Source organism: Salmo salar, chromosome ssa01 (assembly GCF_905237065.1).
Source record: "Salmo salar chromosome ssa01, Ssal_v3.1, whole genome shotgun sequence".
Taxonomy (NCBI): domain Eukaryota; kingdom Metazoa; phylum Chordata; class Actinopteri; order Salmoniformes; family Salmonidae; genus Salmo; species Salmo salar.
In genome coordinates this window covers 25,151,459-25,169,130 of record NC_059442.1, presented here as the reverse complement: position 1 = coordinate 25,169,130, position 17,672 = coordinate 25,151,459, and the positions used below count along the sequence as shown (strand labels likewise).

The window sequence follows — 17,672 nt, the reverse complement described above, 5'->3', positions numbered from 1 at the left end:
TATTAAGATGTAAAAGGATACCTTGTGAACCAGATGATGAAGCGCTATATGCGTCTGTCAGATCTGTATTATGCAGCCAGGTTATTTCTTTGCTAATGAACAAAAATAGGCCTTTCCTACAAATAGTCCAAACAGTTGTGTTTCTAAGCAACATAACATATTAAAAGTCAAAGAACATGCCATTGTTGTTCTGTCCAGACGAGCTGTGTACTGTGTAATATCTGTCCAACTGGCCGCTCACTGCCCTGTTGACTGGCCTAGTTCAGTAGACAGACTTAGCAGTGGGTCTGATAGACAGCACCATGTGCAACAGCATATAATTAGAGGTAGTAGATAGGGCGGTGATAGTCATGGAATTTTGGATAACAGTAATTGGCCAGCCAAATGACCTTGGTCTCCGTAATAGCCGTTCAAGGGGTTGATGGCAGGTAGCTTAGTGGTTAGAGAGTTGGACTAGTAACCGAAAGGTTGCTAGATCGAATCCCCGAGCTGACAAGGTAAAAATCTATCGTTCTGCCCCTGAACAAGGCAGTTACCCCACTGTTCCTAGGCCGTCATTGCAAATAAGAATTTGTTCTTAAACTGACTTGCCTAGTTAAATAATTATAGGCAAGTCAGTTTAAGAACAAATTAAAAAATATAAATATATTTTATATTTTTTAACCCCGTTCAAATAGCAAAAACATTTTGAAAAAAGTTGCTTGAAAGGCATGAGCTCTGCTTTGTTTTTTGCGCAGGCTGTACAGACTCCAATAGTCTCTCATTCAATTTGACAAACACTTGATAATACCTCGATTTTCACGGCGGCATCCCCTTTGTGTCCGTAATGCACTCTAAAAAAATCCATGCACTCTAAAAAAATCCACTTGTAAAATCCTGTCCACATTAACTTTTTGTCAGCCAACAAGATGAGTAGTCCTAAAGAACAGCAAAAGCACTAGCCTATGTCAATCTACTATCCCTCATAGTACAAACGTCAACCTATTCTATTTTGTGGAAGAAATAAATATTCCAAACATAGTCTGGGACAGTTGTGGGATGCGATAGATCCCAAATTAATACAACCACTAGCATCAAAAAAACTTTTTGATGCAATGTGGTTGATGAAACAGATCAGAACGTTTAGCTTAAAAATGTTGATAAACTATTAGGCTATTTCTTTACATTATAAGCGCAGCAATGCACACATGGTAGTAGGCTATAAGCCTGAATGTTCCATTAGCGGGACACACCATTATCAAAAGTGACCAAAAATGCAATTATGCATGTAATGCTTTTATTATAAATGGAACATTTATGGTGAAAATGATCTTCCCCAAACTTGAAACTCACGCGCTGCTTATTTATTTATATTTTTATTTAAAAAAAGGGGAAAAAAGCCATTATTTCTTATGCGGGCATCATTCACAAGTGATAATATATAATTCACAAGTGATAGGCTATTATTGTCACCCATCAGACTATTCTTGATTTAATCTTGTCTGTACATATACTAAATAATATATATGTGACATTTGTTTTGATTTAGAATTTACCATTAACATGCACCTGTATCAAAACAGGGGCAGTGGGGGGAAAAAAATACATGTAATCTATGCACTTAAATAGTGAATGGAGGAAGCTTTTCCCCATAGTTTATTTTCATGCCAGCCAGGTAGGCTATACTCCTGTTGTAAAGATAAGCAATGTGCTTCATTTTAGGAAAGTTGAGAAATAAATATAGTAGGCCTAGCCTATAGAAAGCTGATGGGATCCTCATTTTATTTTTATTAGCAGCCATCATACTGTTTTCTCCCACAATTACATAGCCTATAGAAATGTTGTGCAACATGAGCTCATTGGCTCTCATGAAGTGTTTGATTTGATTTCCGAATACATTTGGATTGATGTCAGAGTGATTAGAGGGACAATAGAGTTCTGAGTACCAAGCAGTTAGCAAGTTTGATAGGCTACTAATGACCAGCAGCAGAATCAGAGCTTGGAGAAGCCTAATTACCGTGATTAAACGGTCATGTGGAATTTGACTGCCTTCATGACTTGTGACCCCCGGTGTGGCGGTAATAGGGTCACCGCAACAGCCCTAGTCATGGAATGCCTTTTTTGGTGGGTGACCCTTACCAGGGTGAGAGGTTCCAAGCCCATTTTATTAATCATTTGCTACAACACCTTGCTTGTTTCAGCAAGGAGCAACAAAGTTTCATCATGTTGTTAAGAGTCCATGTTATTCCAGAAACGGACTCAACCGCATGAATACTCGGCCGTCCCATCTTCAGTCAGCTATTCGTTCCAAAAATATAGATTTGATAATTTTTTCCCCCGGTTATGATGGTTATTTTATTTTCATGAGTCTTCAACCATAACCGTCGGTTACACAGTTATATGGTAAGTGTGCCAGCCATAGAAGTAGAATGAACATTGTGATCCAAACTCTGTGGGTAACAAGGCAGTAAAATGTACTGCAATGTTGAGTGACTGGTGTGGTTGAGTAATGTACCTGTAGCTGTGTAGTCTGCTGTGCCTGAGTGGTGGAGCTGTGCTTCTCTCTCCCTCTGGATCTGTTCTTTGATCAGCCTCTGTTCCTCCTGCAGCTGCCTGGAGCCCTCCTCTCGCAGACGGGCAATCTGACAGGACAATTACCTCATGGTTAACAACAAGGAACATCCTTCTCTCAAGGATAGGTTCTGGGCCAGTATTCACAAAGTGTCTCAGAGTATGAGTAGTGATCTAGGATCAGTTTTGTCCTTTAAATCATAATGAAGCAGCGCTTTTACTATGCCTATTAAGGATCGTGGTCTTTTACTTGGTTGGACAGTAATCCACGACCATATGGACTGCAGTAACACCAGCCAATGTGCAGTACCACTAGCTCATTACTATACTGAGAATAGAATACTGCCACCCACTGGTGATCACTCCCAGTCAGTCAGTCACAACACATGGTCCATAATTACATGCATTTAACAGGTTGAGTGCAAGTCATCATTACTCAAGTGAAAAGCATCCCAAACCTTTTATTTATCATTGACTTCACGAGCAAAGTGTATCAATAATGATATGGCAATGAATCTAGAACCCAAAAATTTGATCATATTATTCCAGTGCTAGCCTCTCTACACTGGCTTCCTGTTAAGGCAAGGGCTGATTTCAAGGTTTTACTGCTAACCTACAAAGCATTACATGGGCTTGCTCCTACCTATCTTTCCAGTTTGGTCCTGCCGTACATACCTACACGTATGCTACGGTCACAAGACGCAGGCCTCCTAACTGTCCCTAGAATTTCTAAGCAAACAGCTGGAGGCAGGGCTTTCTCCTATAGAGCTCCATTTTTATGGAATGGTCTGCCTACCCATGTGAGAGACACAGACTCGGGTCTCAACCTTTAAGTCTTTACTGAAGACTCATCTCTTCAGTAGGTCATATGATTGAGTGTAGTCTGGCCCAGTAGTGTGAAGGTGAACGGAAAGGCACTGGAGCAACGAACCGCCCTTGCTGTCTCTGCCTGGCCGGTCCACCTCTCTCCACTGGGATTCTCTGCCTCTAACCCTATTACAGGGGCTGAGTCACTAGCTTGCTGGTGCTCTTCCATGCCGTCCCTAGGAGGGGTGCGTCACTTGAGTGGGTTGAGTCACTGACGTGATCTTCCTGTCTGGGTTGGCGCCCCCCCTTGGGTTGTGCCGTGGCGGAGATCTTTGTGGGCTATACTCGGCCTTGTCTCAGGATGGTAAGTTGGTGGTTGAAGATATCCCTCTAGTGGTGTGGGGGCTGTGCTTTGGCAAAGTGGGTGGGGTTAGATCATGCCTGTTTGGCCCTGTCTGGGGGTATCGTCGGATGGGGCCACAGTGTCTCCCGACCTCTCCTGTCTCAAACTACTGCAGCATAAATACTGGAGGCTATGTGTCGGGGGGCTAGGGTCAGTCTGTTATATCTGGAGTATTTCTCCTGTCTTATCCGGTGTCCTGTGTGAATTTAAGTATGCTCTCTCTCTTTCCTTTCTTTCTCTCTCGGAGGACCTGAGCCCTAGGACCATGCCTCAGGTCCACCTGGCCATGCTGCTGCTCCAGTTTCAACTGTTCTGCCTGCGGCTATGGAACCCTGACCTGTTCACCGGACGTGCTACCTGTCCCAGACCTGCTGTTTTCAACTCTCTAGAGACAGCAGGAGCGGTAGAGATACTCTGAATGATCGGCTATGAAAAGCCAACTGACATTTACTCCTGAGGTGCTGACCTGTTGCACCCTCGACAACCACTGTGATTATTATTTTTGACCCTGTTGGTCATCTATGAACATTTGAACATCTTGGCCATGTTCTGTTATAATCTCCACCCGGCACAGCCAGAAGAGGACTGGCCACCCCTCATAGCCTAGTTCCTCTCTAGGTTTCTTCCTAGGTTCTGGCCTTTCTAGGGAGTTTTTCCTAGCCACCATGCTTCTACACCTGCATTGCTTGCTATTTGGGGTTTTAGGCTGGGTTTCTGTTAGAGGTCAACCGATTAATTGGAATGGCCGATTAATTAGGGCTGATTTCAAGTTTTCATAACTATCGGAAATCGGTATTTTTGGACGCCGTTTAAAAAAAAATAATGTTTTACACCTTTATTTAACTAGGCAAGTCAGTTAAGAACACATTCTTATTTTCAATGACGGCCTAGGAACGGTGGGTTAACTGCATTGTTCTGGGGCAGAACGACAGATTTTTACCTTGTCAGCTCGGGGATTCAATCTTGCAACCTTACGGTTAACTAGTCCAACGCTCTAACCACCTGCTTTACATTGCACTCCACGAGGAGCCTGCCTGTTACGCGAATGCAGTAAGAAGCCAAGGTAAGATGCTAGCTAGCATTAAACTTATCTTATAAAAAACAATCAATCATAATCACTACTTAACTACACATGGTTGATGATATTACTAGTTTATCTAGCCTGTCCTGCGTTGCATATAATCGCTTAGGTACACGTTGCTCCAACGTGTACCTAACCATAAACATCAATACTTTTCTTAAAATCAATATACAAGTATATATTTTTAAACCTGCATATTTAGTTAATATTGCCTGCTAACATGAATTTCTTTTAACTAGGGAAAATGTGTCACTTCTCTTGCAACAGAGTCAGGGTAGATGCAGCAGTTTGGGCCGCCTGGCTCGTTGCGAACAGTGAAGACTATTTCTTCCTAACAAAGACAGCCGACTTCGCCAAACAGGGGATGATTTAACAAAAGCGCATTTGCGAAAAAAGCACAATCGTTGCACGACTGTACCTAACCATAAACATCAATGCCTTTCTTAAAATCAATAGACAGAAGTATATATTTTTAAACCTGCATATTTAGCTAAAAGAAATCCAGGTTAGCAGGCAATATTAACCAGGTGAAATTGTGTCACTTCTCTTGCGTTCATTGCACGCAGTGTCAGGGTATATGCAATAGTTTGGGCAGCCTGGCTCGTTGCGAACTAATTTGCCAGAATTTTACGTAATTATAACATAACATTGAAGGTTGTGCCAAGTAACAGGAATATTTAGACTTAGGGAAGCCACCCGTTAGATAAAATACAGAACGGTTCCGTATTTCACTGAAAGGACAAACGTTTTGTTTTCGCGATGATAGTTTCTGGATTCAACCATATTAATGACCTAAGGCTCGTATTTGTGTGTTTATTATATTATAATTAAGTCTATGATATGATAGAGCAGTCTGACTGAGCGGTGGTAGGCAGCAGCAGGCTCGTAAGCATTCATTCAAACAGCACTTTCGTGCGTTTTGCCAGCAGCTCTTCGCTGTGCTTCAAGCATTGCGCTGTTTATGACTTCAAGCCTATCAACTCCCAAGATTAGGCTGGTGTAACCGATGTGAAATGGCTAGCTAGTTAGCCGGGTGCACGCTAATAGCGTTTCAAACGTCACTCGCTCTGAGACTTGGAGTAGTTGTTCCGCTTGCTCTGCATGGGTAACGCTGTTTCGAGGATGGCTGTTGTCGATGTGTTCCTGGTTCGAGCCCAGGTAGGAGCGAGGAGAGGGACGGAAGCTATACTGTTACACTGGCAATACTAAAGTGCCTATAAGAACATCCAATAGTCAAAGGTATATGAAATACAAATCGTATAGAGAGAAATAGTCCTATAACAACTACAACCCAAAACTTCTTACCTGGGAATATTGAAGACTCGTGTTAAAAGGAATCACCAGCTTTCATATGTTCCCATGTTCTGAGCAAGGCACTTAAACGTTAGCTTTCTTACATGGCACATATTGCACTTTTACTTTCTTCTCCAACACTTTGTTTTTGCATTATTTAAACCAAATTGAACGTTTCATTATTTATTTGAGGCTAAATTGATTTTATTAATGTATTATATTAAGTTGAAATAAGTGTTCATTCAGTATTGTTGTAATTGTCATTATTAAAAAGGGAAAAAAAGAAAAATATATTTGTTTTAATCTATCAATAAATAAATAAATAAAACCCGGCCGATTAATCAGTAGTGGCTTTTTTTTGGTCCTCCAATAAATCGGTATCGGGCGTTGAAAAAACATAATCGGTCAACCTCTAGTTTCTGTACAGCACTTTGAGATATCAGCTGATGTAAGAAGGGCTTTATAAATAAATTTGATTTGATGAATGAAAACGTTTCTATGAGACATGGCTGCGGCTTTGTTATTTGCGCGAATCTTTAGTGAATTTCAAGATCAATCAAAGGAAACCTGTGAAAGCGTGCGTTATAAAAGGTTAATCAATTGAGGGTCGAGACGGGTCGAGGAGAGGTGGCTGTGCGAGAGGGTCGAGGAGAGTAGGGGTGGCTGTGCGAGAGGGTCGAGGAGAGTAGGGGTGGCTGTGCGAGAGGGTCGAGGAGAGTAGGGGTGGCTGTGCGAGAGGGTCGAGGAGAGTAGGGGTGGCTGTGCGAGAGGGTCGAGGAGAGTAGGGGTGGCTGTGCGAGAGGGTCGAGGAGAGTAGGGGTGGCTGTGCGAGAGGGTCGAGGAGAGTAGGGGTGGCTGTGCGAGAGGGTCGAGGAGAGTAGGGGTGGCTGTGCGAGAGGGTCGAGGAGAGTAGGGGTGGCTGTGCGAGAGGGTCGAGGAGAGTAGGGGTGGCTGTGCGAGAGGGTCGAGGAGAGTAGGGGTGGCTGTGCGAGAGGGTCGAGGAGAGTAGGGGTGGCTGTGCGAGAGGGTCGAGGAGAGTAGGGGTGGCTGTGCGAGAGGGTCGAGGAGAGTAGGGGTGGCTGTGCGAGAGGGTCGAGGAGAGTAGAGGTGGCTGTGCGAGAGGGTCGAGGAGAGTAGAGGTGGCTGTGTATGTCTTACCTTCACTAAGCCAGTGATTGGAACAGCTGTACTCTAGGGCTGACTGTGTGTGGTGCAGTGTTCAGGAGTTAGCGTGAGCTAAGCATCCGTTCTACTTTATCCATTCTCCAGGATGCATGGAATGGTTTTATCCACCTCACTACTCTAGGCCCATGTGTGTGGTTGAGGGATTGACATTGAAAGTGAACCGTGCCTGTATGATCTGTTCTAGGGTCAGAGTAGGAAACTAGGATGCTGTGAAGTTGTGTCTTTCTTACCTCCTCCTCTAGTGTTCTGGTGTTTTGGAACTGCTCTGCACTATGTGCCTCCGCCTGGCGTTCCCTGGCCTCCAAGTCTGTGAAAACCGTACACACACAGTAACACACACGTGCACACATACAGTTAGCATCATCCTGATAGCCAGTTTTGTGTTTTTAGGGGAAGGGTTGTTGAGTTGTAGTAGGCACAGGTCTGAGGGCTCACCTAGCTTGATCTTCTTCCTCTTAGCATCTAGCTTGTTGTTTCTCGCCTCCGCTTGTTTCTTGGCAGCGCAGATCTTATCGTAAGCAGCCTGACACAGAGGAGAGGAGGACAGTTTGATGTGATGAACAGTTGGAGAGAAGAGAGAAAGAGGGTCTGGTGGTGGTATGGATGGTGTGTGTGTGTGTGTGTGTGTGTGTGTGTGTCAGACAGAAGTCTTACCCTGGCAGCAGAATCAGTCAGCACCTCTAGGGCCTGGGACAGCTGGTGGAAGAGATCAGCTGGGGAAGAAACACCAAGGACACTGTCATAAACCACTTTCGAAAACCCACCTTTTTAGCCGGGCTTTCTATAAGTGATTGTTTTGCTTTCTATATTCATTTATACATACTGCGCTGTACTTACAGATAACTGCCAAAATAAAGCAAACACTTGAGTAAAAGCATGTGCTTCCACACAGGTGTGGTTTCTGAATTAATTAAGTAATTAACATCCCATCATGCTTAGGGTAAGGTATAAAAATGTCTAGTTACCCATTACTGGATAGAAAGAGAGCTCAGTGACTTTGAAAGAGGGGTCTCAAAGGAGCATAGGGGGATTAAAGTGTGTGTGTGTGTGTGTGTGTGTGTGTGAGAGAGATGGGAGATTCTGAAGCAGCGCCTGGGACAGCATTTTCCATTACTATCAACAAAACACCAAATTATGGAATTTCTCATGGAAAAAATGATGTCGCATCCCTCCAAAAGAGTTCCAGACACTTGTCGAATCTACGCCAAGGCACAATGAATGTGGTCTGGCGGCTTGTGGTGGCACAACACCCATTTAAACACTTTGTTGGTGTTTCCTTTATTTTGTCAGTTACCTGTACATAGAAACATCTAGAATCTCATATTCCTGCTCAGTGAGGACTTAAAGGTAAGATGTGATCGAGGGGACCATAGTGTATGTGTTGAATGTTAGCTTTAAAAACAACAACCAAATGGAACAAAGGTTAACAATACAAGGTAATGATATCTTAGTGAGCTGCTAACACGCAGGGAGAGGTCAGAGGAGGGGAGAGACTTGGTGGAGTGTGGAGGAAAGGACGGAAACGAGGCAGGGTTAAGAAACAAGCCGGCGTGTGCTCTGTGTGGTGTCTCTGTGCCAACACGGGACCCGGGGCTGAGATAAACGGAGACATTTCCTACATTAAAAGGTGCCTGGAGTCTCACGAAATCGGGTTCCTCTAATGATCCAACCGCACTTTTCCCACAAACCCACCCGGGCCTCTCAATCCATCTCCCATTAGGGAGCCCTAAGGGGACACAGGGCCAATCAAGAGTACCACGCAAACCTCCGGTGCTCGCCTCTCTCCAACCTTCCAGCCCCAAACCCAGAACCGCAAACCCCCAGCCCATAACCGGCCCCATTACCGCACTCCACTGCTCCAGCTTAATCACTCACTTATGGGAGTTTTTTTCATCTTCTATCTAACGGGCATATACTTTTACTCCCTGTGAGGAAAGCGGCATAAACAGCAGGCTCTAGAGAGCTGCAAGTGGACGGGTCAACTTACCTACGCACATGGAATAGAGCTAGCTGAATCATTGGTCTGTGCAGCTCAGACTGTCACAGCACAGAGGGTGCATATAGGGGTGGGGATGGAAGGTGACCCCCCACCTCACCTCAACACCCCCCCATCCCACTTGGGGCTATAGTCTCAGGGCTCTTACCCTCTCATGTGAGTGGATAAATCACTGCATGTGATGTGAAAGTGCATATTCCTCACCATCTACTTTTCATTTCTGTGAAACTGAGCCATTTTATGCCACTCAGTCCCCTATTACCCCATTGTTTCTCGTTTCTTACTTAAATCAGGAATAGTTAAAAGGTATCCAGCAACCGCACAAACCTCACTTGAAAACATGCCTCACAAATGGGCCTTTTCCAGGGTGCCTTTCTTTTTTCACCTGACGCACAATTATATAGACATTTCCAAAACTGATTGTTGACATGTTTGTTGGTTACAGGCCGCGATAGGCCAGGGGGGCTGACTGGGGAAACGGTGGTCATTAGGGCCGGGACGATACCAGTATTGCGATATTTCTTCCATGGCATAAATGAAACAAACGTCTTGGTCCTTTAAAAACCTGCTGTATTTAAAATAGTGTGCTATAGCTTGGAAAATAAATGTGACTTTGGATGACAACATAATGATGTTTGTTTCCAACATTAGGGCTGTTTTTCTAAAGAAGTTAAATCCGAAGTGTTTTGTTTCCTTGTCACAAAACTAACGAGTATCGCAATATTGGATATCGTCTCAAACATACTGGTCATACTGTCTGGCTGGGACTGGCCCAGGTGGCTGGAGGGCTTGTGGGAAGGCTCTGCTCTGCTTAGCCAGTCTGTAGAGGGCTGTGGCCGGCCTGTCTGGCAGCATGGCACAGAGTGGAGCAGACTGTAGAGTTTTTTATTTATTTTACCTTTATTTAACTAGGCAAGTTAGTTAAGAACAAATTCTTATTTTCAATGACGGCCTAGGAACAGTGGGTTAACTGCCTTGTTCAGGGGCAGAAAGACAGATTTTTACCTTGTCAGCTCGGGGATTCGATCTTGCAACCTTTCAGTTATAAGTCCAACGCTCTAAACACTAGACTACCTGCCACCCCAGGTAGTCTAGTTAAGGGTTAAGGCGTCCGCATACTTCACAAACGAAACAGTTCGAAACAGTTTGTGCATACAGTGCCTTCGGAAAGTAATCAGACCCTTGACTAACATTTTGTTACAGACATATTCTAAAATGGATACATTTAAAAATCCTCAGCAATCTACACACAATATCCCATACTGACAAAGCATAAACAGGTTTTTAGAAAACACAAAAAACGTATTTACATAAGTATTCAGACCCTTTGCTATGAGACACGAAATTGAGCTCAGATGCATCCCGTTTCCATTGATCATCTTTGAGATGTTTCTACAACTTGGAGTCCAACTGTGGTAAATGCTATTGATTGGACATGATTTAGAAAAGGCACACACCTGCCTATATAAGGTCCCACATTTGACAGTGCATGTCAGAGCAAAAACCAAGCCATGAGGTCGAAGGAATTGTCCGTAGAGCTCAGAGACAGGATTGTGTCGAGGCACAGATCTGGGGAATGGTACCAAAAAAATGTCTGCAGCATTGAAGGTCCCCAAGAACACAGTGGCCTCCATCATTCTTAAAATGGAATAAGTTTGGAACCACCAAGACTCTTCCTAGAGCTGGCCGCCCGGCCAAACTGAGCAATCGGGGGAGAAGGGCCTTGGTCAGGGAGGTGACCAAGTACCCGATGGTCACTCTGACAGAGCTCCAGAGTTCCTCTGTGGAGATGGGGGAACCTTCCAGAAGGACAACCATCTCTGCAGCACTCCACCAATCAGGCCTTTATGTTAGAGTGGCCAGATGGAAGCTACTCCTCAGTAGAAGGCACATGACTGCCCGCTTGGGGTTACCAAAAGCCACCTAAAGACTCTCAGACCATGAGAAACAAGATTCTCTGGACTGATGAAACCAAGATTGAACTATTGGCCTGAATGCCAAGCGTCACGTCTGGAGGAAATTTGACACCATCCCTACAGTAAAGAATGGTGGTGGCAGCATCATGTTGTGGGGATGTTTTTCAGCAGCAGGGACTGGGAGACTAGTCAGGATCAAGGGAAAGATGAACGGAGCAAAGTACAGAGAGATCCTTGATGAAAACCTGCTCCAGAGTGCTCAGGACCTCAGACTTGGGCGAAGGTTCACCTTCCAACAAGACAATGACCCTAAGCACACAGCCAAGACAAAGCAGGAGTGGCTTCGGGACAAGTCTCTGCATGTCCTTGAGTCCGGACTTGAACCCGATCGAACATCTCTGGAAAGACCAGAAAATAGCTGTGGAGCAAAGAATGGGTGAAACTCCCCAAATACAGGTGAGCCAAGATTGTAGTGTCATATCCAAGAAGACTCAAGGCTGTAATTGCTGCCAAAGGTGCTTCAAAGTACTGAGTAAAGGGTCTGAATACTTATGTAAATGTTATATTTCAGTTTTTATTTGTAATAAATTTGAAAATATTTCTAAAAACCAATTTTTTCTTTGTAGTTATGGGATATTGTGTGTAGATTGATGAGGGGAAAACACAATTTAATCAATTTTAGAATAAGCTGTAACCTAACAAAATGTGGAAAAAGTAATGGTCTGAATACCTTCTGAAGGCAAGACACTGAACACACGCTATTCTCTCAATGTGTGTCTGGTCAGAATCATGGATGTGGCTGGTGGTGATGGTGTTCAGGTTTTACAATCATCTACAGAGGAAGAAAGCCGACATACAAGGTGAGGAGAAATGGACATTGTACCTAGGCTTTACTTGTGCCATGTCTTTTTCACTAACCTGCTTTTGGGTTGTCTGGGTTCTTGTCTGGATGGCAGGTCAAGGCTTTCTGTCGGTAGGCTTTCTTGATCTACAGGAGAGAAAATGAAATCAGATTTATCGAGTATTTACTTTTTTAGTATGCATGGACTTTGGTCAGCACATTATTATTATTCTCATTGTTATGTCCCAGTCCACTATGTTCAGTTGTCTATTGAAACCATAAAAATGTTGATCTGTGGTGAATTTTCCAGCCAAAAAACAAGTCACCCTTGTCCAATAACCTCCAGCCAAAAAAAACTGTCCCTAGAGTGGATGAATATTTTTGTAGATGCATACAGTTAGTTCATTTTTTTCAGCTTGGTTGGACTTTGTGGTAGCGACTGTATACTGTTGTTGTTTCAAAATATCGCCTACAGGGTTCTTTTTCCTGAATATTCTAAACCGCTGTATGCAGTTTGGCAATCTAGAATCGCTGAAATATATTTCCAACACCAATTACTCTTTTGCATGCCATCACTGGCACGAAACGTGCATAAAAATGATGGTCCCATGGAAACATAATAAAAATAGTAAAAGATTGATAAAACTACAGGGGGTGGAAAAGTGTTCAGTGGTTGATAGGGAGTTCAGGTTTAGTTTCACTGGGGGGCCACATCAATATCTGCACCCATCCTTTGCTGTGCTTGTGATAATGTACTTTAAATAAAGATTGACTTGACTGCTGTCACCTTTATGCTGACAATGATTTTTCAAGATGGATAAATGTGGACTGTGTCGGCAGGAGAGGATGAGATTAGCTTCATTGGGGCCAGAAAAAAAAAGTTACAATAACATGCAAACAGCGTGCCATCGTCATCACGAAATTGGGAAGGCAGCCATTCATATCTTGGGTCTCAAGCCAAAACATTTTAAAATATGAGCGACCAAATTAGGAAACAAAACAATACTTTGGAGCACTGCAATCTTAAGTGAGGTTTTAGTCCTTTTCTTTTTTTACTCTGTTGTTCTCAGGAATGTTTCTTCGGCCCTTCTGCACGAGTTAATGACATGTTTTTCATTAGGCGAAGTCTACTCCTCCAGCGAGGAAGCAGGGCCCATTGAGAGAGAGAGAGAGCAGCTCTCTGAAGAGACAGGAAGTGCAGAGCGCCCAGCTTTTCAAACCACTCCTCTATCCTCAGTACAGACCCCAGTAGTAATCAGCCCTGCCAGCATTCTGCATGCTTTCACCTCCCCCCTTTCACCTCCTCCTCCTCTCTCCCTTGCTGCCAATCAATCAGATCCGTCCATTGGAACTGGATAGATCATGGACTCCTTTCTGGTCTGCACACCTGGAACTTTTGCATTGGATGCCATCTACTCTGGGAAATGCAACGTTTCCCTGTGTGTCTATTGTTTTGCACTATTGTAACAGGAATGTGCCAGAACATACTGTGCAGACCGACCAACTGACTGACTGTTAGTGAACTGAAGAGGATATGGTAATAAACTCAGCAAAAAAAAAGAAACGTCCTCTCACAGTCAACTGCGTTTATTTTGAGCAAACTTAACATGTGTAAATATTCGTATGAACACAAGATTCAACAACTGAGACATAAACTGAACAAGTTCCACAGACATGTGACTAACAGAAATTGAATAATGTGTCCCTGAACAAAGGGGGGGGGGGGGTCAAAATCAAAAGTAACAGTCAGTATATGGTGTGGCCACCAGCTGCATTAACGTCTATACTGCAGTGCATCTCCTCCTCATGGACAGCACCAGATTTGCCAGTTCTTGCTGTGAGATGTTACCCCACTCTTCCACCAAGGCACCTGCAAGTTCCCGGACATTTCTGGGGAGAATGGCCCTAGTCCTCACCCTCCAATCCAACAGGTCCCAGACGTGCTCAATGGGATTGAGAGCCGGGCTCTTCGCTGGCCATGGCAGAACACTGACATTCCTGTCTTGCAGGAAATCATGCACAGAACGAGCAGTACGGCTGGTGGCATTGTCATGCTGGAGGGTCATGTCAGGATGAGCCTACAGGAAGGGTACCACATGAGGGAAGAAGATATCTTCCCTGTAACGCACAGCGTTGAGATTGCCTGCAATGACAACAAGCTCAGTCCGATGATGCTGTAACGCACCGCCCCAGACCATGACGGACCCTCCACCTCCACATCGATCCCGCTCCAGAGTACAGGCCTCAGTATAATGTTCATTCCTTCAATGAAAAACGCGAATCCGTCCATCACCCCTGGTGAGACAAAACCGCGACTCTTCAGTGAAGAGCACTTTTTGCCAGTCCTGTCTGGTCCAGCGACGGTGGGTTTGTGCCCATAGGCGTCGTTGTTGCCGGTGAGGTCTGGTGAGGACCCGCCTTACAAGAGGCCTACAAGCCCTCAGTCCAGCCTCTCTCAGCCTATTGCGAACAGTCTGAGCACTGATGGAGGGATTGTGCGTTCCTGGTGTAACTCGGGCAGTTGTTGTTGCGATCCTGTACCTGTCCCGCAGGTGTGATGTTTGGATGTGCCGATCCTGTGCAGGTGTTGTTACACGTGGTCTGCCACTGCGAGGACGATCAGCTGTCCGTCCTGTCTCCCTGTAGCGCTGTCTTAGGCGTCTCACAGTATGGACATTGCAATTTATTGCCCTGGCCACATCAGCAGTCCTCATGCCTCCTTGCAGCATGCCTAAGGCATGTTCACGCAGATGAGCAGGGACCCTGGGCATCTTTATTTTGGTGTTTTTCAGAGTCAGTAGAAAGGCCTCTTTAGTGTCCTACGTTTTCATAACTGTGACCTTAATTGCCTACCGTCTGTAAGCGGTTAGTGTCTTAACGACCGTTCCACAGGTGCATGTCCATTAATTGTTTATGGTTCATTGAACAAGCATGGGAAACAGTGTTAAACCCTTTACAATGAAGATCTGTGAAGTTACTTGGATTTTTACGAATTATCTTTGACAGGGTCCTGAAAAAGGGATGTTTCTTTTTTTGATGAGTTTACATCAGCAGTTAGAGAAGACCTTTTATGAACTATCTGATATGAGCCTCCCCTGGCCTGAGGTAGTCTGGGCTTGACCTGGACCTGGTGTGCTGTCCAGAGGTGGATGGGGGCAGAGCTGGCAGAGTGAACAGCATACGTGCATCTCTTAATGGTGACTTTTGAAACAGTTCAGTAGGATGGTGTTGTGAAGCTACACATTCTTACAGCCCTTCACTCAGGAGAGCGTACTATATACAGTAATATGCAGGTCTGTGGAACTATTTCAAGCAGCAACACTTCCCCCTCAGCCTCCTACACCCTCTCCTCTGACTCTGGACTTCCAGTAAAACTGGGATAAACTGAAAATGATCGACACCGACCACTTATTGCAGGCATTTTGCTGATATCATTCATTACAATATTAGCCTATACTAGAGAAATGTGAAGTTTGAAATGAAGTAAGTTTGCTAATGTGGGTGATGTTAATGGGACAATTGATGGCTACAACCGTCAAACTAGTTGTAGTAGTTTAAAGGATCATACAATTTAAAAAACGGATGCAAATTAATGTTTAAAGTTATTCTATTTATCATTATCTCATCAATTCAGACAATTTATTGAGATACAGATTTGTCCGTGTCACCCAGCTCTAACTTCCAGTCTCAATTCCCTTTCCTTTCCTCTACTAATCAGTCAGTCACTTTCTGCTCTGCTGTCTTTTTTGTCTCATCCCCTCTCCTGGACCACCCCCTCCTCTCCTCATAATCTGTTTCACAGAGTTCAGCACATGGCCAGCACATTGCCTCAGCCGAGGAGTGAGTCAGCGGCAGATGTCCTGTTGAGCAGCAAGATGAGCGACATGAGGAGCTCCTGAGTTACACAGCACTGCCACTGCCCAAGAGAAACACCCGGCCAGCTGAAGAGGTCAGGTCATGTCTTCAACTCACATAGCAGATTTTGCCATCATGAGACCAATTTAATAGGATTACATGTCTCTGTCATTGTGTAAGGTCAAAGTAGGTTTCTCCAGCTGTCTGGACATCTAAACAGCTCTTAAACAAGTGCAGCCAGTCAACAACGCCGCTGTGCTGAAAAGCAGTCACACTAGAAATTAACAACGCTAGTCAATCAAATCCTCTCCGAGAGTGGCTACCTCACCTCCCTGGGGGAGGGGGAGGAAGAGATCCCCTCTCTGTTAATAACAGCCCATTTGGTGAATGCGTACCTCCCCCCCGCCTCATCTCGCTATCCCTCATCTACTGCTGGCACATGAATACTGCTCCCCCAGCTCAGAATTTTGTTCAATAATACATGATTGCTCCCATCAATGCAGTAACACGCAAGCCCTAATTGAGGTAAAACCAGGATCCAAGTTTAGAGTTTGCTAATTCAGTGCTAAGTGAGAGTAGAAATCTCAGGTTGAGTGACAGGTCCTCCCTGAATGAGGAGGGTCAATAACTGTGCCATCTACTAGCCTACCGCTCATTACAGTTTTTTCCAGTGCTGGATATCCTAAATCAATTATGAGAGAGACCTCTTAAAGGATCCAATGAACCATAAGACTAATGAGGCCCAAGCTAGAATCAAGCCCATCCCTCACTCCTAAGCAGTGGGCTACTGTACTTTACTTGCAGTACCAGCAGGCACACAGTAGCCCAAATGGTTGGTGCCTGAAGAAATCAAGCGCTTTCTGCCACCCGCTGCCTGCCACAGTCTTTACTGCATGCCCACATCTTGTCCTCATTACCCCAGTCTGTGGTGACTATTACAGCTGACAACTGGCCCCAGAAACCACAGCACTGCCCCAACAGGACCCACATGGGTGGTTGATTAGGTAGCTGCCTGCTTTGCCATGGGGCCATCCTCCTTAAATCACACTGATCTGGCCTTTACAGGAAATTATCAGCTAGAGAAAAAGATAGAGGGAGGGTAAGAAGGAGAAGGAGTACAAGGGAGAAAGAAACAAAACGATAAGAGCTACAGAGCATGGGGATATAGAGTGGAAACTGTGTGTGCGTGCGTACGTCTGCCTAGTAAGATATAATTGCAGTTCAGCTTCCAAAATGCGCACTGAGCGAGCATAGTTCGCCTGACAGGAACATTTATTTGGGACAGTGATACAATTAGCGTGAGTGGGGCCTGTCAAGGGCCAGCTGAGTTACCCACACACCCAAGGAAAGGGTCTTCTTCTGCATGGATGCAGGCAGCAGAGCACAAGGGTAGGATAAGTGTCACTCTATTCCCCCTCACTCCCTCAGCTAGCTACGCTACAGTGCCATGAGTTACAGCTGTTTGTGCCATGGAGCCCAAACGTTACTGAAGTCAGGGCGCCAGACACGAAGAGCGATAGGAATGAGAGGAAGACGCTCCACATGCAATCGCTGTGTGTCATGATAACGTCCACAAAGACATCTGCTGGTGAATGTCTGCACAGAACTCAGACAGCTAGATTGTGTCCACATATAAAACAGTTACGGTATATTGTGCTTTATTACCCAACAGAAATAGCACCAGCAAGCCACATACAGTAGCTAAATCTTATTGAATTTGTTTGTGCCTTAACTGTGTCCAGTCT

The 17,672-nt window shown here is 44.7% G+C and overlaps 1 protein-coding gene across 3 annotated transcripts in view; it reads right to left on the bottom strand.

The window, feature by feature from the left end:
- Positions 1–17,672, bottom strand: part of LOC106582929 (dnaJ homolog subfamily C member 17) — a 54,530-nt gene that overhangs the window by 28,959 nt on the left and 7,899 nt on the right. For all 3 annotated transcript variants that reach the window (XM_014166588.2, XM_014166661.2, XM_014166751.2), the window contains exons 2-6: positions 12,150–12,219; positions 7,974–8,032; positions 7,755–7,842; positions 7,550–7,626; positions 2,495–2,621 (exon numbers count right to left, since the gene is read on the bottom strand). In XM_014166588.2, coding sequence (XP_014022063.1) covers positions 2,495–2,621; positions 7,550–7,626; positions 7,755–7,842; positions 7,974–8,032; positions 12,150–12,219 — 421 coding nt within the window. The remainder of the gene's footprint in view (positions 1–2,494; positions 2,622–7,549; positions 7,627–7,754; positions 7,843–7,973; positions 8,033–12,149; positions 12,220–17,672) is intronic.